The following is a 22,096-nucleotide window of genomic DNA, read 5'->3' on the forward strand; positions in this document are numbered from 1 at the left end:
ATTTACATGTTGATGTCCTAGGATACAAGTACAATGTTAATGATATTTTTTTTAACAAAAGATTACATAGAGAGTTAAGGGAGGACTTCCCTGGTGGTGCAGTGGTTAAGAATCCGCCTGCCAATGCAGGGGACACGGGTTCGATCCCTGGTCCGGGAAGATCCCACATGCCGCGGAGCAACTAAGCCCGTGCACCACAACTACTGAAGCCCATGCGCCTAGAGCCACAACTACTGAAGCCCGTGCGCCTGCAGCCCGTGCTCTGCAACAAGAGAAGCCACCGCAATGAGAAGCCAGTGCATCGCAACAAAGAGTAGCCCCTGCTTGCCGCAACTAGAGAAAGCCTGCGTGCAGCAACAAAGACCCAGCACAGCCAAAAATAAATTAATTAAAAAAAAAAAGTTAAGGGAAAAAAAATTCAGTTTTATCTCTCAAACTCAGGATACTTAAAATCACATTCTTAAGTTAATAAACTCTGTTAATATGCTAAGCACATCCTGTTTGGCTTCCTTACAGTTGCCACCTTTAGTGTAGTGTTTTAAAGCTTTCAGAAATCTGCTCACTAAAAAGATTCCTTATATCTGTTACAGGTTATAAAGCAAGATTATTTAGTTTTTTGATAAGATGCCTTAGGGCTTAGATCATCAACCTTCCTAATGAGGTCAGTTCTCAACAAATGGACAGTGTAGAAAACCTTTTGGTGCACATTGGTAAGCCTTCCTGATGCCATAGATAGATATAGTTCCTGTAGTGAATGGCTTATCTTTACATTGCGACTGACACTTTTCTTCTCTTCTGAAGTTAGGGCCTCAGCAATGTATGATGGTGTTTATTTTTTATCTGCTTAAATAAATTAGAGAAGTTAATTTTTGCTTTTCTGTGTATTTTCCAAAGTTCTGAGGAGGCAGCCCTGTATCTTGTTCACTGTATTGTGGCCATGGTAAATTTAATTTTTACTTTGGTTTTTGTGACCTCAGAAGTATGGCTGGATATCTGACAAACTTCAGTCTGTGTCCTTACTTCCAATCTCATGTGCTTAGTTGCAGTCTTCCACACACGAAGCCTAGAAATGCAGAACAACGCTGAATGGCATAGGAGATTCTGTGGAAGAGGCAGAGGGTTTCTTTGAAGATGAGGTCATTTTACCCCAAAGACAGGAAGTGAGGTTGGATGGGTGTTTTAGAGCAGGGGTCCCCAACACCCGGGCTGCGGACCTGTACCGCACAGCAGGAGGTGAGTGGTGGACCAGTGAGCGGAGTTTCATCTGCCGCTCCTCATTGCTCACATTACCGCCCGAACAGCCCCCCACCACCCAGTCCGTGGAAAAATTGTCTTCCATGAAACTGGTCCCTGGTGCCAAACAGGTTGGGGATCGCTGTTTCAGAGGGTTGAAGCAATAGAGGTTGCAAGCTAAGGTGTGGGAACTCAGTGAACAAAGGGTGATAACCTAAAGGGTGGAAAAGATAGACCCTTGCTTTTCACTCTTTAAAAATGTTCCTTTGGACCTACTATGTGCTAACAATCCTGTAGAATAACTCTAAGAAAGAAGTAAAGGCAGTTTATATAAAACATTGTCATCTGGTTAAGGCAAAAACTGATTAGATAGAAACATTATCGTGGCTTAGGGGAGAGAGGTATCTTTACAGTTCCGTTAACAGTGAAAATAAAATATTTTACTATGTTTTGTTAAATATAGATTTTTCAGTTTAAATATACTTTAGAAAAGCTCCACTTAAAAAAAATTATCTACTTTGATGAAAAAGCTGCTGTAAAAACTTGGAGAGTATTGGTGCCTCTTGTGGTTGAAGAGCCCTAATTTTTAATGTAATACAGTAGCCTTGCAAACATAAAAACATTGTTTTGCCCCTTCTCTTTGAGTTAAGCCAATCACTAAGAGGCAAAATGCATAGACAAGACAATCCTATCCTTTGAAAGTAGGTTTTGTGATGAGTGGTAAATAGGTGGAGGTAGGCATGAGTCCTGTATTACCGGCTGATATATCACATTTTAAACTCTAGTGCCTTGTGCATAGTAGGTATTCAGAGACTGAATTTTTTTTTAATATTATTTTTTTTGAAGACTGAAACAAAGATTGCATTTGCGTTTTCTCTGCCCCAGCATGTCTATGATGTAAGTGGGAACAGTAATAGGTTATAGTTCATTTCACTTTTATTTGTTGTTGTACTGATCTCTGATTCTCTTTGACCAGGGATTGTGCTATTATTTGAGAGATATTTGTTGAAAAAACTTGATGAGATTGAGTTGTAAGTAAATTCCTGTTGGTACTAGTTCATATATTTGTGACCGAACATAGACATTGATAACCATGTTGTCAAGGACTTTTTTTATTTTAAGCTCCAAAGATCATGAGATTCTTTCCTTTTAGTTGCCCGTTAAACTGCTGTTTTCAACAATTGAAAAAATTGTTGAATAAATTGAAAATTTCATTGCTGAAGGCTTGAGTTGTTTTTCCTTGATAATTTGTAAATAGTTTATATATTTACCATAAACTAATAGTAGTAATGTTTTCCATTATCTTGATACCTTGATAATAAGTTACAGGTAACATTTGTCAGATATGCCTAGAGGTCTTATCTCCTGTTAATTCAAAAGATTTGAAACTGGCAGCAGAGAACATTAGACTAGAGCCTTATTATAATGTAGGCTATTATGGATCTTCTGTTCTATCATTCTTTTTTTTATTATTGAGGCATAATTGACATATACCATATATTTGTTTCAGGGGTATAATATAATGATTTGATAGTTTTATATATTGCAAAATGATCATCCCAGTAAGTCTAGGTAACCATGCATAGTTACAGAATTTTTTTCTTGTGAACTGAACTTTTTAGATTTACTCTCTTAGCAACTTTCAGATACGCAGTACAGTATCAACTATAGTCACCGTGCTGTACATTACATCCCCATGACTTACTTTATTTGTAACTGGAAGCTCTTACCTTTTGACCCCCTTCACCCATTTTACCCATTTTCCACCTCTGGCAACCAGGTTTGGAGGCGTCGCCTGGGCAGCAGTCACACAAATCAGGGCTCCAGAGGAGTGTACAAGCTCCTTTCTGGGAGATATTGGTGAGCTATAGCAAGGCAGAGGGTGAGTGCAAAATGGCATTCCCCAGCCTCTGTTCCATGAAAGCACCTCTGTAGTCGTTAATGTGTGCCAAACCAGAAACCTGCTTCTAAGGCCAAAACTCCTGGACAAATAAATAGGCCACTTTGTCAGAGAGACTAGGGATGTGTTTCAGTCAACTGTCTGTGCGGTGTCCTGAGAGTGGCAGTCTGCCAAGAACTGTCTCTCTGCTTGTTACAGTCCCATGGGACCCAGGAACACAAGCCCCTCTGACTGCCAGAGCCAGGTGAACAAGGGGTGTCCTCTGGGTAGCAAACATAAAAACTGGGTCACCAATCGTAAAATGGCAGAGGGGGAGCAGGAAGACGGTGTCCACCAGTCTCCATCCCTGGAGAGCATCCCAGCAGGCCCCTGCTCCTTCGGCCATTGCTTTACAATTAGGAAATTAGTCTCTTTCACGTAAAGCCCGGGTGCTTTCAAAGGGCTGCTTCTGTGCTGGTGAGTGCAGGTGAGTCTGCACACAAGCCCTTTAAGAGCCATTCCTCGATTTGCCACACCCCATGTATTTCATGGGCTTGAGCCCCATTGGTCTTCAAAGCCAGACATTTTGGGGGCTCATCTTTCAGCTGCCAGTCTTAAAAATCGGGGTGCCCAATGTGGGTTATGAGCCCTTCGCTCCTCAGGGAGAAGCTCTGGGTTTTGAGTTCCCTCCTGACTGTGGGTCGCTGCACCAGGGTGGGGTTTATGGTGAGATTGCATCTCAGCCTTTCCCACCTGCTTCCATGTGGTTTCTCTCTGGTTTGGGTGATGTGGAGGGCCTTGCTCTGCCAGTTTTTAGGTTATTGTCAGAGGAAATTGTTGAATATGTAGCTGTAGATTTCAGTGTGACTGTGGAGGAGGTGAGATCAGGATCTTCCATCTTGAACTGGAGCCCCCACATTCTTTTTTTCCACATAGTATCTCCGTAGTATAACCCACATGCCATGAAAACCTGACCAAATACATCTGCTTATAGTCCTGTCCTTTAATCCTGTGTTTGTGTGTGTGTGTGTATGTGCATACATACATATATACATGCTTACTTGTGGACCTTACTAGGAAGTTTTTATATCTGAAGATAAAGAGACAAGAAGAAAGTTGACTAGCAGATAAAAAGGAAAAATTTATATATATGAGAAAAAGTGTGAGTTACACTGCTTCTCATCACCTTCGTAAATTGTTCATTCTGTTGATTACCCTTTTCTTGACTGATCTTTTTGCATTGACATTTGTTTGTTTTGTTTTGGGGGTTTCAAGCCCGCATCTTGCCCATATCCTGTCGCCTAATAAAGAACTAGTGGAACTGTAAGTGCTCTCTGCCTATAGAAATGAACCTCATTTGCCTTCCTCCATCCGCTTCTTGTATTTCTTTTGACCAAGGCCTTCATTTCACACACACAGTTACCAGGCACTCACATGGCCACAAGCCGGTTAGTGTGTTTGGCACTGGCAATATAAGAATAACTTTTTTTTTTTTAAGAAGATGTTGGGGGTAGTAGTTTATTAATTAATTTATTTATTTTTGCTGTGTTGGGTCTTAGTTTCTGTGCGAGGGCTTTCTCTAGTTGTGGCAAGTGGGGGCCACTCTTCATCGCGGTGCGCGGGCCTCTCACTATCGCGGCCTCTCTTTTTGCGGAGCACAGGCTCCAGACGCGCAGGCTCAGTAGTTGTGGCTCACAGGCCTAGTTGCTCCGCGGCATGTGGGATCCTCCCAGACCAGGGCTCGAACCTGTGCCCCCTGCATTAGCAGGCAGATTCTCAACCACTGCGCCACCAGGGAAGCCCTAAGAATGACTTTTAACGTGGGTTTAGTATTCACTGTGCTCAGAGTGCAGTAGGGCAGATAAATAGTAGACAAGTAACCACAGCAATAGTAACTATACCTGTAACAAGGGCCAGAGGACTGACTAATCACCTGTGCTCTTGGCATCAGGATCAGGGACAGTATCTCAGAAAAGACAAGGTATTCTGGGCAGAGGGAAAAGCCATAGAGGCATAAAATAACATGAAATTTTGGGAGTTATGAGGTATTGAAAAGTACAATGTGTAAAGACAAGATGGGGCGAAGTAACCTGTGGATGGATTGTAAAGCATCTTCTGTGCAGATTTAAGGAATGTGATTTTATTCTGTAGGTAATGACAACTCCTCAGACATTTTAAGGAAGATAGTCACCTGAGAAAAAAAGTGTTTTGAAGTCACTCAGAATTCAGGTCACATCTCTGCTTATGTCACTTAGTAGCTGAATACTCCTGGGCCTGGTCCTTAACGTTTCTGAACCTCAGTGTTCACATCTGTAAAATGGGTGTAGCTTGGACTGAGAGTACCTTGGATTGTGAGTGACTTATCATTCGGCAAACATTATTTATTGAGCGCCTGTTATGCATAATGCCCAGAGAAATTCTACAGGGAAGAGAAATGCAGTAGGATGAGCCTACAAAGCTTAGAAAAGGTAGATGCTATATCAACCCATTCAAAACTTAGCACATTTCTCTATTCACAGCTATTCTTATTCATGTGTTCTCTGTCATTAGTGGCACCTCAGACAGAAGCCTGGGAATCCTCTATTATACCTTCTTTATAACCAATTATCAAATCCAGACTGTTTTACCTTTTTTTTTTTTTTGGTATAAAATTTTATTATGATGAAACGCTAAAGTTTTATGTGTTCATTTGTTAAATTTTGACATATATGCATACATCTCTGTAATCCAATTGTATGTTAAGATGGAGAGCTTCGCTATCATCTGCTTGTAATTCATTGCAACCAGTACACCTCGGATGAAGCAATAACTTTATTCATTCATAGCATGAATGCATATTAATATGGTAGGTATTGGGATAGAAACCGAGAATGCAATGAGTCCTTACCTTCAAGGATCTTATAGTTAGGTGAGGATACTGATGAGTAAATATGAACTTGATGACACACCTTGAGAATTAAGAAAATAGAGCTTGAGTACAGAGTGCCATTGTGTCACCTTGATCTAATTCTCTTTGGGTATGTGGGCAAAGGGGAAATGGAATCTAATCTGAGGTTGGTAAGAAGTATAATGAATCATGCAAATAAGGGAGAGGCATATTCCAAGGATATTCAGGGCCAGGAAGCAAGAGGACAGAGAATGTTGTATGTCTAGAGGATAGAGAATAAGAAATAACAAAAATGATATTAGAGTGTCAAGTAAAAGGCTGAGTTTCCCATTGTAGGTCAACCAGAAGTAGCCTTACCTTCGAGGCAAGGAGTGATGCAAAATGACGATTCTTTGTCAGTTCTTATCTTTGAACTCCCTCTGAACCTTATATAAAACTCCTATTTTATGCCTCATAAGTATTAGTGAACCATTGTTATTGTTGTCATCAGTATAATATCAACTACTGTTTATTGAAGGTTTCTACATGTCGTATGGAGAAGAGGGACGGCACTGTGGTAAGGGGCACAGATAACTGGAGTGACGCTGCCACAGGGTGAGGAATACCAGCAGACACCAGACCCAGAAGAGACTAGGAAAGGGTTTTCCCTTAGAGCCTCTAATGGGAGTGTGGCCCTGCTGACACCTGGGTTTCAGCCCAGTGATGCTGATTTCAGACTTCAGGTCTCCAGAAGTGTGATAGAATAAATTTCTGTTGCTTGAAGCCACCAAATTTGTGGTGATTTGCTATCGGAAACAGTGCCCTTGTTACCTCACAACACGCATGATATACTTCTTTCTGTGCATGTGCTCATGCCCTTTCCTTCCCTGGGAATGCCTGAACCACCACTCCAGCTTTTCTTTTTGGCTGCATCAGGTCTTAGTTGCAGCACGCAGGATCTTTAGTTGTGGCGTGCGAACTCTTAGTTGCGTCATGTGGGATCTAGTTCCCTGACCAGGGATTGAACCTGGGCCCCCTGCATTGGGAGCGTGGAGTCTTAGCCACTGGACCACCAGGGAGGTCCCACCTCATTTTTGAAGTATCCTGTTTATCTGTGAAGATCCAGTCCAAAAGCAACTCTAATCCCTTAAGGGAGAATTAATCACTCTTACCTCTGTTTGGTAACTGATATGCCCCAAGTGAGTAGAATAGTTTCTCAAAGATAGTAAGTGCTCGATAAATAACTGCAGAGTGAATTAATTCTATCATGTATTACAGTTGTTGAGTCACCTATTTCTTCCATTAGTTTTTTCTTTGCTTTATTTATTTTTTAAATTGAGATATAATTAACATATAACATTGTATAAGTTCCAGGTGTACAATGTGTTGATTTTACAGTTATATATTGCAATATGATTCCCACAATAGCTTTAGCTAACACCTCTACCACTTCACATAATTATCTTTTTTTTTTGAAGTAAGAACATTTAAGATCTAGTCTCTTAGCAATTTTGAAGTCTACAATACAGTATTGTTGACTATAATCACTATGCCGTGCATTAGATCTCCAGAACTTACTCATCTCCTAGTTGTAAGTTTGTACCCTTAGCCTGTTTTATTTTTAAATATTCCTCATCTTCTTGTCTCCATCCCTGTTGCCAAAGCCTTCGTTCTGGCTCTTACCTCTCATCTGGAATCTGCAGTAGTTGGTTTCTCTTCTTCTTTAATTCATTTTCTCTTTGATAAAGTTCTCACTTTAAGTGATACTGGCCATATGCTGAGCGCTTGCTAACTGTCAGATGACTGCTAATGCCCTGCATTATCTCAGATTGTTAGGATATGCCTGGGGTCTGCTAGACCAGGAGTTGAAGGCTCACCCTCTCCTTGGTTGGCTACGAGCAAAGTGTGTCAGTTCCAGCCTCCCTATGCCTTTTGTCTCCTCTTGCGCAAGGCCTGCTTCCTTGTTCTCTTTGTTTCGCTGTCTTCTGCCAGATGCCTGGGGCCTTCTTATCATCTACTGTTTGCTGGAATCCAAAGCTTTCAAAAGTTAACCGGTTCATGCTAGGTAGATTGGACATGGGCCCGTCCTCTGCATTTGTACTAGGGGTATGTTCTACACTTAACCATGAGATTTGAAGCTTTAAAAAAAATCTCATATTTTAATAAGATGTCTCTTCTCTCAGCCCTCATAGTAGGTATATTTTGTACTTGCTGTGAACCTGCCATTGAAATGATCGTACTCATGGTCTTTAACTTTTTTGTACTTCCACCCTGATAAGAAACTGTCTTGCAGTGGGGTGGGGGAAGGCCTTTTTTGTCTTTTCTTGTTCTGCCCATTTTTAGTCTCTGCTTGATTATGTGGAATCTGACTATCCATGAAGGTAAGATGGACGTGGAGATCTACTTGTAGGTTCTCAGGTTGAAGGTATCTGTATCCCAGTACTTTATCACAATGCTTTGTACCTATTAGGTGAATTTGTCACATACAGATAGATAGCTTCCTCCTCACACAGATAGTAATCTTTCTATTCTGCTTTTCTTCTCTCTATGTAACAGTTGGGAGTTGAGAAGAGCATTAACTCACTTATTTGTATTTTGTTTTTGATGCTGCAGGTCAGGATGGCTAACTGGTTGGCTTCCCACATGGTGCCCTACGTCAACATCACACCTTAAAGAAGCTGAAGAGAAAATTTTGAAATGTAAGGTTTTCTTCTTATAAGTTAACTGAGCCATTTACTAAAATAGGGCCAATATAAAGCATCACCTTGAAACTGAAGATCAGATTCTGTGGTGTGTTAGTTGTCGGCAAAAGAACTTTTTTTCCTTTTACATGTCATCAGTAAGTGTGTAAATGTGGGAAGAAGGCAAGGGTTCTCAAACTTTTTGGTCTTGAGTCCCTTTTATACTCTTAAATTAGGAAGTACCCCAAGGAACTTTGTTTAGAGGTTATAGCTATCAATATTTACTGTATTAAAAATTAAAACTGAATAATTTAAGATATGTCAACTTATTAATTTATTTTAAAACAATAGTAATAAACCCATTGCAGGTTAAAATAAATAATATGTTTTCTAAAAATAACTGCTTTCTAAACAAATGTAGTGAAAAGAGTAACATTGTTTACAAGTTTACACCTCTATAATACCTGGCTTAACTAAGGCAGCTGGATTCTCATATCTGCTTCTGCATTCAGACTGTTGGTAATCACTTATCATGTGACCTCTGGAAAACTCCACTGTATACCCATCAGAGAATGAGAGTGAAAAAGGCAAATAAAGTCTTAGATTGTTATGAAAATAGTTTTGACCTCCTGAGACCTCCTGAAAGGATCTCTGGCTCACCAGAGGTCCGCAGACTGCTCTGAGAGCAGGCTGTAGGTGTCACAGAGCAAGTAGCCTTGTCTAGTAGAACACATACTGGACTACATCCAGGTAACCTGTTCTAGGCCCAGGGCTGCAGTCCATGGGTTACGGGGTCTTGGGCAAGTTCCTTTTCTCACCTTCCTAGTTTTTGCCCATAAGAGGAGTGGGTGGGGTGATCCTTAGTCTAGTATTCTAGGATTCTTTATGTCTACATTTATAGTAGTGTGGAAACCTTTATCTTTTTTGTTTCTTGTGAGCACTGAAATTTACCCACACTTGTACTGCCAGAGTGTTCCCAGATATCTGTGGGTATACTTTGAAGTAATGGTGTTTACTGTGCAGTTTTGTTTAGAGGAAGAGCTTAAGTGGTGCAGTGCACATACATGATTATTATGTATATTTGTGCATATACTTGTCCACACCTGTTTTTCATACTCTCTGCCACAAATGAATTTTGTTTGTGCATTTGAATGATTCAGGAGTAAGTGACCATAACTGGATATATCCAAAGAAGGGGAGAATTAGCCATCTTATATGGATTTTTACCATGAAAATGGATTTCTACTCTGTATGGTTGGGTAATCTTGTTCTCTACAAAGCTGGCAAAGTTGTCATTGTGATTTACTAAATGAAAAAATTCTTGTCAAGAGATAAAACAAAAGGGTGCTAGATACTCAATTCATGTATTTAACAAACATACTGATTTCCTACTGCTGGGTTCTAGGGATGCAAATAGGAGTGAGAATTGGCCCCTGCTTTAATATCAGACATGGAAGCAAGCAACTAATACAGTGGGGTGAGCTCTCTCATAGAGGTCACACATGGTTTTTATGGGAATACACAGACATCTGTGTTCAGAATGTGGTTTGGCTTGGCACTAGTACCGGATCACCTCCTTTTCTAAACTGGTGTCATTTCCACTCACTCTGGGCTCTGTTAATATTCTGAACAAGTGCTGGGTTTCCCCTTCTGCCACTATGTGGGTACAAAACTAGAGATTATTTGGTTAAAGGGCAGAAACTCCTGGTTCTCCGTGTTTGTCCACTGCAGATGTATATGCACAAATAATTACGATATATCTAAAGTGTAGCTATTCAGTTGATAATTTAGTGTAAAAGAATTTCAAATTGGTTTCCTCTTTAGTCAGTTTTGGGGGAGATTTAAAGCATTTAGTCCTGTAGCATTGAGGGCAAGAAAGATTTTTTATCTACAAAATTGTGATTATTTGCTTTCTCTAGAGAGATTGTTGGATACGAACTCAGACTACCTGGCACCTCATGCTGAGGAGTTCCTGCCATCTTTTTCTACTAAACATTATGATGACTTAAGATTTCAGTTATGTGTTTAATACATGTTAATCCTTCCCTAAATTCATGATGATGTTTTAGGAAAAAAATGTTTCTTTTGAGTCTGAGTTCAATGTTCATTGCTTAATCCTCAAGTGTTCTACACATACAAGGTAGTATTCTATTGTCTGTAAAGCTAGAGACTTTAAAATAATGGATTCAGCAGCCACTAAGTTCCACTCCAGTACCCTCAACTGATAGATATGGAAAGAAGTCCAAAGAGCTGACATGACTTGCCAGAAAACCTAGGCCACAGTTGCTTGAGACTTGTCTGAGATAGATCTTACCACCAAGATGTAAAATATGGTAATTAAGAAATACTTGCTTTGGGACTTCCCTGGTGGTGCAGTGGTTAAGAATCTGCCTGCCAGTGCAGGGGACATGGGTTTGAGTCCTGGTCCGGGAAGCTCCCACATGCTGTGGAGCAACTAAGTGTGTGCACCACAACTACTGAGCCTGCACCCTAGAGCCCACGAGCCACAACTACTGAGCCTGCATGCCACAACTACTGAAGCCCGCTCACCTAGAGCCCATGCTCTTCAGCAAGAGAAGCCACTGCAATGAGAAGCCTGTGCACCACAATGAAGAGTAGCCCCCGCTCGCTGCAACTAGAGAAAGCCCGCGCTCAGCAACGAAGACCCAACACAGCCAAAAATAAATAAGTAAACAAACAAACAAATAAATAAAATTAAAGAAAAATAATTGCTTCGATAAAATGTGCACTCTTTTTTTTTAGGACTGATATAATAAAGGCTAAACTCATATAAATGAATACCAGATGGTTTCTAGATTATTAATTTCTGATTGCTCTGAGAATACTCACCTTCTCAGAAGTAGTGACACTAAGCAGAATTTCTCTTTTATGTTTCCATTAGGTGTCCCCTGCACATACAAAAAAGGACCTGTTCGTATATCTAATGGAAATAAAGTATGGACACTGAAGCTTTCTCATAATATTGCAGATAAGACTCCACTTGTCCTCCTCCATGGTTTTGGAGGAGGTCTTGGACTCTGGGCACTGAATTTTGGAGATCTTTGCACCAATAGACCTGTCTATGCTTTTGACCTGCTGGGCTTTGGACGAAGTAGCAGACCCAGATTTGACAATGATGCAGAAGAAGTAGAGAATCAGTTTGTGGAATCCATTGAAGACTGGAGATGTGCATTAGGATTGGACAAAATGATTTTGCTTGGACACAACTTGGGTGGGTTCCTGGCTGCTGCTTACTCACTGAAGTACCCATCAAGGTAAGTGATGGTGACAAAAGAGAGGCACCCAAGAGCTGGTTTCCAGTTCCCCTCTCTGGTAGTTGTTGGTGTCTGAACCTTATAAGAGACATTGTCTTAAAGGACCCTGTAGACTGAATAGCCACAACTGCTGGCCAATTTAGTAGCAGAAATAATGTTGTCAGGTTTTCCTATTACATATGCTACACATTGGTAGGAGGCTTGTGAAAGGACTTTCTATTTGTTAGACTTAGAATGTGCACAATTTAAGCCACGAGTAAAAACTGTTGTGTTGTTACTGTTTACAGTTACTATTATCATTAGACCTATGGATCCAGCAGGCTTTTCCTAACCTTTTCCAGGTTTTAGTAAGCTGCAGTGGGAAACCAGAGGTTAGAAATTAGAAGACGTAGGTGCTAGTGCTTTCTTTATGGCTTAGAGCAAATCACTTAATCTCTAAATTTTAGTTTCCTCATCTCTAAGCTACAGAAAATACACCTGCATAGAATATCTTTTAGCTTTTTAAAAATTATTGTACTGTGCCCTAACCTTTATTGCTATAGAATTTTTTTCTGAGTCATTGAATTAATTGCTGTTTACTTCAGAATCTTTGTAACATCTCTTCCTTTCTTTACCTTATTTTCTTATGCTATTTCCTATTATTTATGTTGCTAATCTGGGGGGAGGTCACAAAATCATATTTTGTATGATTAGTAAGTATAGACCAGATGATACCGCAGTGTAGCACACAGTATAGGAAGGCGGCAGTTAACCTCTAGGGTTCTCCTTCCCCCTAGCTTTTTTCCTATGTTGCTTTTCGGGATGGCTTTCCTTGGAGCACTTCTCTTTTACCGGAGAAGAAAGAGATCAATGAATAAGAATGTCTCTGTTCTTATAGAGACATCATCTCCTTTGCTGCAGACGTCCTCACTGCTCCGTAATGGTCCCCATTTGTGTTAATTTCTTACCTTACAGAAACATTTTCTGCTTGATCCTGACTAAGCAAATTCATCTAGATTTCCATAGAAGATCAGATGTTATGGTTAATAGCACAGTTCAGCAGACTCACAGATCCAAACGTAGTTAAACACAATTGATTGCTACCAGTATAAGTGTTCATAATTATAGCAAGCCTCATAGTGAGAGATTTACCATTAGCTGTTTCTTCAAGTTGCACTCCTACTTAGCAGACGGGTGGTTGTCAGGGTCTCCATCTGTGTGATCTGAGAGGTTTTACCTGAGCCAGAAAAGCTGCTTGGTGGCATACACATATTTTCTCTGGTGCAGCGGAGTGGTCTGTTTTGTACTGTAAGTAACTACCTACTCTAAATGTCACTTATCCAACTTTAACTTGATCCAGCTACCTTTTTAAAAAGCTTTTTTTAGAGCTGTTTTGAGAGGGAGGTACAGAGATTTCCCATGTAATCCTTGTTCCTACACATGCATAGCCTCCCCTACACGGACCATTTCTATTATGCTGTCATGAGATTAAATCTTTGAGTTTCAGGAAGATTTTGGTGGGGTGGGGTGAGAGGAGGGGAAAAAATGGTCTAATAGAGACCAAATGAGGTTCAGTTAATTTCCTTCACTCACTGTGCATCTTTTCTTATCTCTCTTTCTCTCTTTTTTCTCAAGTGGACTTTGAGAATATGACTTTTTTCTTTGCCTCCTCGGGTATGACAGATATAATCTGTACTTTTTTTTTCTCCTAAGTAAAACCACAGCTCTTTAATTTCTGTTGTTTCTGTGCATGGAGGAAAAAAACACAAAGACAACACTTTTTATACTTGTTGGGACTTATGTCCCAATCCATACCTATTTCTGCCCTTAATCTTTTATGGGCAGCCCCATTCTTTCATTCTTTGTTTATTTTTATAGGACAGTTTGAGGAGAAGCATGAAAATGCCTAGTTTAATGTACTTGTTCAGGAAGGCTCCTAATAATAGAAAATAAATAAAAACTAATTTTTTCCAATTTTTGGTACATGAGGTCAACCTGTGTGCTTCATCTCTATGAGCAGCAGAGTGCCTCTGTCCATAAAAGTTGTTCTGTAGCCTAACTTGTGGCAGTGATCCCATTTTTTCCCCAGATTCTTGATATTGATTAAAAACTGAGTATTCAGCAATTGTGATTCTTTATGTAAAAGTACCTGGATGAGTCCTCCATTGAAATAAACAGGTTGGTTCTGTTTAAATAATGTTGAGTGACTTTGTGTGCTTGTAAGGCTTAACAGTGCATTGGGGGGAAAGACACAAATAACCACATGAGGAGCATGACAGCTGTGAGAAATCTTGATGAATATCTGACCCAGTCTTGGGTCCATTATGGTACCCTAAAGAAGTATAATTTGAACTGAGGCGGAGGTCTCAAAGGGATGTAGCAGGAGGGCATTCTAGGCAGTAGGGACAAAAATTGCAAAGGCCCCGTTCTAGGGGGACGTCTGGGCCATTCTGGAAAGGCCGTGTGGTTGGTGGGCAGAGAAGTTATGAACTGATTAATAGATAACTCCAAATGGAGGCACAAACCTCATGTTCCTTCCCCTAAAATGACCTTAGTTCGTCTCCGTTCTCTTACCGTGATGTGTGATAATTAGAGATGTTGTCTGTAATTTTACTTGTAGATTAATGTGCTGCATTAATTAAACAGGACCACTGTGTGAGGTGTCTTGGGCTGCCACTCTGTAAACTCTTCTTCATCAAGCAGTGTCTGATCACCTTAAGGGGGGAACAAAGGGAATAGAGGAAACCAGCAATAATAGCCAAAGATACCATCTCCTTTCTTTCATCTGTGTACTCAGTTTTTCCTTTTAATTTTCCTTTTCATTCTGGCCCCTGCTGTTCAGAATGCCATACAGAGACTATCTGTATTTTATAGGTATTTGTTATAAACTAAGGAAAAGGACACTGTGAAAACTTTTATTAACTTAGAAAGTGTTTAGCAAAGAGATCCATTCCAAGTCACAACAGTATAGGTTACAACTGGTCTTCTCTACTAAAAGCTTTTCAGATCATCTTGCTTTTGACCTTGCCTGGCTCTGTCTCCTGTCTCCAGACTAAGTGGAGCTGGGCTGAGCATTTCTTATCAGCCTGTCTTGAGAAGAAAGACTGTTCTACTTGACTCGAAGTTGGAGGTATTTAAGTTTATTGCTCTGTGCCCCATCCTCCCCGCAGTGGCTTGGAACCAATGGGAACTATCTGGGGCTGACTTCTTTTTGAGAATGCCTCATTTGTGCACTGACTCGAGTTCTTTCTGGTTCTTTTCCTTGTTCCTTAGTAGGTCCTGTAAACTCCTTTGTACATTTTGGTTCTGGGTCTGGTCATTCCTGTTGTTGTATTATTTCTGGCTGGTTGCTGACTTTAAGTCTTGTGAAAGTCAGGTTTCCATAGACTTGTTAGCATTTAGACTCAGCTGTCCCAGAATGTTGGAGCAGGTGTTACCTAATTCTTTGCCCCGTAGGCTGTAATCTGCTCACCATCTTCAAACTCAAGACCTACTGTAATGACTAACCTGGAGAAGAATGCTTCATTATGTTTCTAAACTGATGAGCTCTTCTCGTATTCCTGCTTTGCTGGTTCTTTGTTTTTCCTGTAGTTTACATTAGCCTCTGATTCTTTCTTTTTTTTTTCTCTTTCTTTTTTTTAGGGGAGGGGGGCACTGCGCTGGGTCTTCATTGCTATGTGCAGGCTTTCTCTAGTTGTGGAGAGTGGGGGCTACTCTTCATTGTGGTGCACGGGCTTCTCATTGCAGTGGCTTCTCTTGTTGTGGAGCACGGGCTCTGGGCACGTGGGCTTCAGTAGTTATGGCATTAGGACTCAGTAGTTGGGGCTCGTGGGCTCTAGAGCGCAGACTCAGTAGTTGTGGTGCACAGGCTCAGTTGCTCCGTGGCATGTGGAATCTTCCCGAACCAGGGCTTGAACCTGTCTCTCCTGCATTGGCAGGTGGATTCTTAACCACTGCGCCACCAGGGAGGTCCCTAGCCTCTGATTCTTGATAAAGATGTCTGATAGGATGACTCACATGCTGTCTGGCTAGACCTGTTCCTTAAGCCTAGATGTGAACTAACAATCCCATCAGGCTATCCTCTATGGGATATTAGAGGGTCAAGTCTGAATTCGTATATGAGTTTGGATATATATTAAAACTAAATAATGCCTGGCAAATGAGGAGATAATCTTCTTACTAGAGAAGCAGGTGAGAAGATAGCCTGGAACTTGGTCTGGTGCAGGATTATAAGGAGTGTGAGCCAAAGCCTGTGATAAAGCTTTTCTGAAGAATAAAAAAAGTTAAATTACTCATTCCTTACATGGTCCCAGCCACTGTCTTCCCATGCTTCTGGAATGAATTATTCTCTAGTAATCTTCCTGTATTTGCTACTATAACTAGCTAGCATTTACTGGGTATTTGTTATTTGATAGCCGCCAGCCTAAGTGCTTTGCATGGTCTCTCATTTAAAATCCTTACAACCAAAAATAAGTGACAGTTATTTTCTGAGGTTTTTTACGAGTGGAGGCAGATGATATATAACTACAGTTTAGACGTTGTTGCAGAGCTTTTAAAAAATTGTTTTCCAACTTTTTTGACTACAGCCCTCAGTAAGGATTATATGTGTGTGTCTGAAACAAAAGTTTTGTTATATGGTACATTTTTCTATTCCAAATTATACAATTTTATTAAAAAGCAGACTGGCTCTGACTCTGTAAGTGGATTTTACTACCCACTAATGAGTAATGACCTGCAAGATCAATATGAGAAATAACAGTGATGTTCTAATGTCATCCAGGGGACCAGAAAAATTCAGACTGGACTAACTCCTATGCTTACTCTGATTATACTTTATAAAGTTTGTACATCATTATAGACAAGGATCAAAAGGAAACTGGAAAAGCACAATATTCCAAATGTTTACTGAGCATCTACCATGTGTTAGGCTGAAGGCATAGGATCAAACAACTAACCGTTGGGGCAATTTACTCCATTTCAAAAAAAAAAAAAAGGTTATCTGCTCCTGTATATATAGTCTGTGTAACTTGTTAAAATCTCATAGATCCATACTAAACAAGGCAAGCCAAAACTAAGGCAAAAACAATACCATCAGTTAACCAGAGATAGGTGAGACTTTCCTCCCTCAAGTTTCCTTTGTCCTGCCCCTTCTTGGGTTAGCAGGTCAGTAAGAGCCCAGAGCAGTCTGGGCAAAATCCCATAACAAATTTGTAACAAAACTTAATCATCTTTTCCTGTACAGTATGTTTTAATAAAGAGTTCGTTTTTCTCTTTAGGTAAGTCAGTAGTGAATAATACCAGCTATTTCCCCGAAATGAATCTTTGCTGCTTTCAATTAGGTGGCTGTTTCATTAATTCCACTCATACCTCTGGCATGTGTCCCCCTCCCCGACCCTCAAATCTCACTGTGGGCTGTCAGGAATTTAGGAGGCAGTCAGAATATGAGAGATAACTTTTTTTAAAAAAATTCATTTTCACCTCCATTTCCATACACTATTAGAAAATAGTCTTATAAAACTTTTAAGCAGTGATGTCACTCTAAGTATATGGAAATCTCACATTTGACATATCTTCACACAGATTCATAGTTACATTCTACAAATCTTCTGGATGCTATGAAATTTAGAGTATACTGTTAGGACTGGCCTAGAGTTGATAAGAGTTAAGCTCTACCTTTACTAATATGTTTATCTTATGTTGCTTGGCCTATTTTTTTTTTTTTATAAATTTATTTATTTTATTTTTTAATTTATTTTTGGCTGCGTTGGGTCTTTGTTGCTGCACGCGGTCTTTCTCTAGTTGTGGCGAGCGGGGGCTACTCTTCGTTGCAGTGTGTGGGTTTCTCATTGCGGTGGCTTCTCTTGTTGCGGAGCACGGGCTCTAGGCGCGTGGGCTTCAGTAGTTGTGCTGCATGGGCTCAGTAGTTGTGGCCGCGGGCTCTAGAGCACAGGCTCAGTAGTTGTGGCACATGGGCTTAGTTGTTCTGCGGCATGTGGGATCTTCCCAGACCAGGGCTTGAACCCGTGTCCCCTGCATTGGCAGGCGGATTCTTAACCACTGCGCCACCAGGGAAGCCCCGGCTGGCCTATTCTTAGGAAAGAGAGCCTTCTGCCCGATGGCTTGTCGGCATCTGTTAGTACTGGGGTTGGGAAATAAGGATCATAGCCCTAGTTCTGCATTGACTAGCTTTAGGTTCTGGAGTGAGTCACATAGTACATCTCAGCTTTCTTCTCATCTGATGAAATGAAAGATTGGGCTGAGTATTCTACAAGGGTCCTTGGAGCTCTGTGCTCTGGGTCTGTGCTCTGAAGCTTTCTGTTTGAGAAAATGCAGTCAGAGCAAAGGATTCATTACTAACTCATCCTTATCTATACTGACAAAAATAAGAAAACTTCTTATATTGGGAAAATAATAGCTGTCTGTTCCCATGTTCTGGTTTTTTTACCTTTCTATTTCAATTATGACTTAAGAAAGGGACTTCAGAATCAGTGTTGGTTCACCCTTGGGAGATTTTTGCTGCCAGTTGTTGACTGTTTTGGCTACAGTTGAATATCGTTTTGTGTCAGGACATTTATGTTTTGTTGAAGATCTTTATGGTGTGTTATACCGTGATACAATCACAAGGACGTGGTTCTGGTTTTCCCTCATCAGAAAGATGCTTCCTAAGATGGAAAAATTAAAACTATTAGTGACCTGAAACAATTTTTATATGAGTTTGGAATGAAGCTTTTCTGTCTCTTTGAAGTAAAGAAGAAGATTAGGAAAGGATTAGGAACAGAATCTCATGCCAGTATATCATGATGTTATGCATAGGGTAAATGTGTTCCTGTTCACCAAACTGAAATCTGAGACTAGGGGTATCATTTCACCCCATATTGTTACATTATCTTCGTGTTTGTCAAACGTTCATTCAAAGTCCTTTTGAATCCACGAAAAGTGCTAATGCCTCATAAATTTTTAGAATGATTTGGTTCATAGGAGATAACTATTGTTGGTGTCCGAAGCTATTTTATGAGTGTAATATTAATCTCCAGTCATTTCTGCAGTGTCAACCATGAGATACATGGAAACATTGGATTTTTCTGAATGGTCAGTGATCTACATCATCTGCCAGAGTATAGCTTAAACAACAACAAATGCTGTCTTTTCTTGTTTCTCAAGAATAACCACAGTTATCATATACCCTTTCACACATCTGTTACTATCCACATTTAGACAGATTAAAAATGAAGCCCTCTTTCTACCATAACAACTCTCAAATCCTACCAAATCTCATCAATTTATGCATAATAAGAGCATGATGTAACCTGTTCAGTCATTAGTTTTTTCTTTAATGCAAGGTTTTTGAAGGAAGTTCATTCTATTTTTACTTTATAAATCGTGTAAGTTCTTTATAGTCCTAGGGTGAATTTGCCAAATGATCTGAAGTCTTTTCTTTCCCCAACAGGGTTAGTCATCTCATTTTAGTGGAGCCTTGGGGTTTTCCTGAGCGACCAGACCTTGCTGATGAAGAGAGACCAATTCCAATTTGGATCAGAGTCTTGGGAGCGGCATTGACTCCCTTTAACCCTTTAGCCAGCCTCAGGATTGCAGGACCCTTTGGTGAGTGCTTGCTTGTATCTGTATCCTAGGAAAGCAAAATGTTTATACATAGCAATAGAGGAGTATTTGCTGATCACCATTGTTAGTTAAAATCTTAAAAACAAACAAAAAAACTGAACCTTACTTTTTCTCCTCCTCCTCTAAAAAGTACCAGTCCATGCACAAAGGTGAATGAAACCAGGCTCCTCTCCTTAAAAAGGAGTCTTTAGGGCTTCCCTGGTGGCGCAGTGGTTAAGCATATGCCTGCCAAAGCAGGGCACACAGGTTCAAGCCCTGGTCCGGAAAGATCCCACATGCCACAGCAACTAAGCCCGTGCTCCACAACTACTGAGTCTGTGCTCCAGAGCCCATGAGCCACAACTACTGAACCTGCGTGCCTAGAGCCCGTGCTCCGCAACAAGAGAAGCCACCACAATGAGAAGCCCGCACACCGCAATGAAGAGTAGCCCCCGCTCACCGCAACTAGAGAAAAGCCCATGCGCAGCAATGAAGACCCAACGCAGCCAAAAATAAAATAAATAAATTTATTTTTTTTAAAAAAGGGTCTTTATATTGTAAACATTACAGATAATTAGCAAGCAGAGGAGGTGGGCAATGCTAAGGATGAGGTTAGGTGACCTTGAACATTCTGAAAAAAGCCAAGCAAGCAGTGTCTTGGGGAAGTTTACCTGCTAGCCCCAGGCATGGGAGTTTATCTGCTAGCCCCAGTGTCCTGTTGAGGAGCCTTTGGCCAGTTAGTGATGTCCAGCTGGCAGGTCACAAAGCCTGACCTGACCGACAACCGTGGGATGACAGGTACCATCACTCAGATTCCTTTCTTGCCCTGTAATGTAAGAGTGTTAAGACGATAAAGTCATCCTTTCCCACAAAGATTTGGGGGACTCCTGATTTGTGTTTCTGGTCATATTTTGAGTTTAGTCTCTGATTTAAGTTATTTGACCCTCAGCTCTTCTGTCTCAGCCTCACAGCCAAGGGAATTTCCTTCCCTCGTTGTCACAGATGGTGATGGTCTGCACCTCTGCCTTTCCCTCTTACAGCTTATGTCAGTTAAGAGGGCTTTTGGCTGAAAGTGACTGGAGACCTCAGCGGTTTAAACCAGAAAGCCTTTTATTATTTCCTTAACAAGCAGTCTGGAAGCAGGTGGTTTTAGCATTTGTTCCCAAAGCTAGCTCCTTGATGTTGGGGTTTGGGTCTGTATATGTGATTCTCTTGACCTTTTACCTCACAGTTGTTCAGTGGTTGCTAGGACAGGAAGCATCATCTCACAAGCTCTCCGAACAAGAAGAAAAGCAATGATGCTCTTTGTCAGGGAAGGAGGTCTTCCCTGGGAGCCCCAGCACACTTCTCCTTATGTCTCTGCCCACCCCTAGTTCTTCCATCAGCAAAGAAGAAGAAATTTCTATGACTGATCAATCATCATTTGTTTACAGGGGCTGGAGTGAGGGGCCTGCTTTCCTGGGCACGTTGCTGCCTAAATGATACACAAAAGTCAGGTTCTCTTAGCAAGAAAAGAATAGAGGTGTGGTGGGTGGGTGAGGGTGTGGCAATACCTGCTGCATAGGTGACTGTAGATTCTGCTACCCCCTGTCCAGGCCTGCCCCCACCCTTGCCTGAGTGCCATCCCTTTGGGAGAGCAGCGGGACTGCAGCAATGAGAAGAGGGCACAGGGACTGAATTGGTGACTACGCTATATGCCCTCAGTACTTGTGTAGGTAGCCTCTTTTCACCGCCCCCCCCAATAGAGCCACACCTTCTTAGGTGCCTGGTCCTCCTTTGATGAGCTGCTTAAGAGCTTTATAGTCCTGACATGTAAGTGGATTTTGCTTGATCACAGTTACACAGGTAGCAATTACGGGGAAAAATAAAGCATAAAAAGAAGTTAGGAGATAAAGATGGGGGAAGGAGGATGCCTAGGAGGGGCCCTTTAAAGCCATGTCCTCTGCCTCCCATTGTTGTTTGCACATGGTGGTGAGGGTGATGCAGAATGTCCACTGTATCATGAGAATTCTTGGTGGAGCTGTGTAATTCCTTCAGAGATGGGAAGGCAGGGCCAGTGAAGAAGTAAGATCTTGCTAGAGTATTGGGCAGTGATAGCAGAGAGGGAAACCGGCCAGTCCCTGGGTCCCCGAAGGGAAAACAGTAACCAGACAAAAGTTCCTGCTCTTCATCCTCTTTCCTTTGGGGGCCTTGCCCCTGTCTCTCACCTCAGGGGTGGGACCGTGGGAGCCACTGTGGATGGCCTTAGTGGGGAGTTCTGCTAGTGTCCCAAGCAGAAACTCTGAATTAATTTTCCCAAGAAATATTTATATACCAATTCACTTCATATAGATGCTAATGTGTTGTAATTGTGGAAGAAATACAAATTATTAAGTTAATTTTATGTATAAGCTGTCCTATTCACCTCCCTTGTTTAATAGAATTTATTTTCCTACAAAAACAAGTCTTAGGCAACTGTTTTTGAGCTCCTAAAGCATATTAGTAAGTCAACATATGACAGACTTCTATTCTTATTTTAATCTTTCCTTAGGGAACTTGAGGAGAGCAGTTTCTAGAATCTGTGCTTTTTTCCACTTAAAATACA

At 41.0% G+C, this 22,096-nt stretch overlaps 1 protein-coding gene across 2 annotated transcripts in view; it reads left to right on the forward strand.

The window, feature by feature from the left end:
* Positions 1-22,096, forward strand: part of ABHD5 (abhydrolase domain containing 5, lysophosphatidic acid acyltransferase) — a 35,558-nt gene that overhangs the window by 6,593 nt on the left and 6,869 nt on the right. For both annotated transcript variants that reach the window (XM_079713273.1, XM_079713274.1), the window contains 3 exons: positions 8,592-8,677; positions 11,562-11,934; positions 19,361-19,515. In XM_079713273.1, coding sequence (XP_079569399.1) covers positions 8,592-8,677; positions 11,562-11,934; positions 19,361-19,515 — 614 coding nt within the window. The remainder of the gene's footprint in view (positions 1-8,591; positions 8,678-11,561; positions 11,935-19,360; positions 19,516-22,096) is intronic.

The sequence above is a fragment of the Hyperoodon ampullatus genome (assembly GCF_949752795.1).
Source record: "Hyperoodon ampullatus genome assembly, chromosome: 10".
In the NCBI taxonomy this organism is placed as follows: domain Eukaryota; kingdom Metazoa; phylum Chordata; class Mammalia; order Artiodactyla; family Ziphiidae; genus Hyperoodon; species Hyperoodon ampullatus.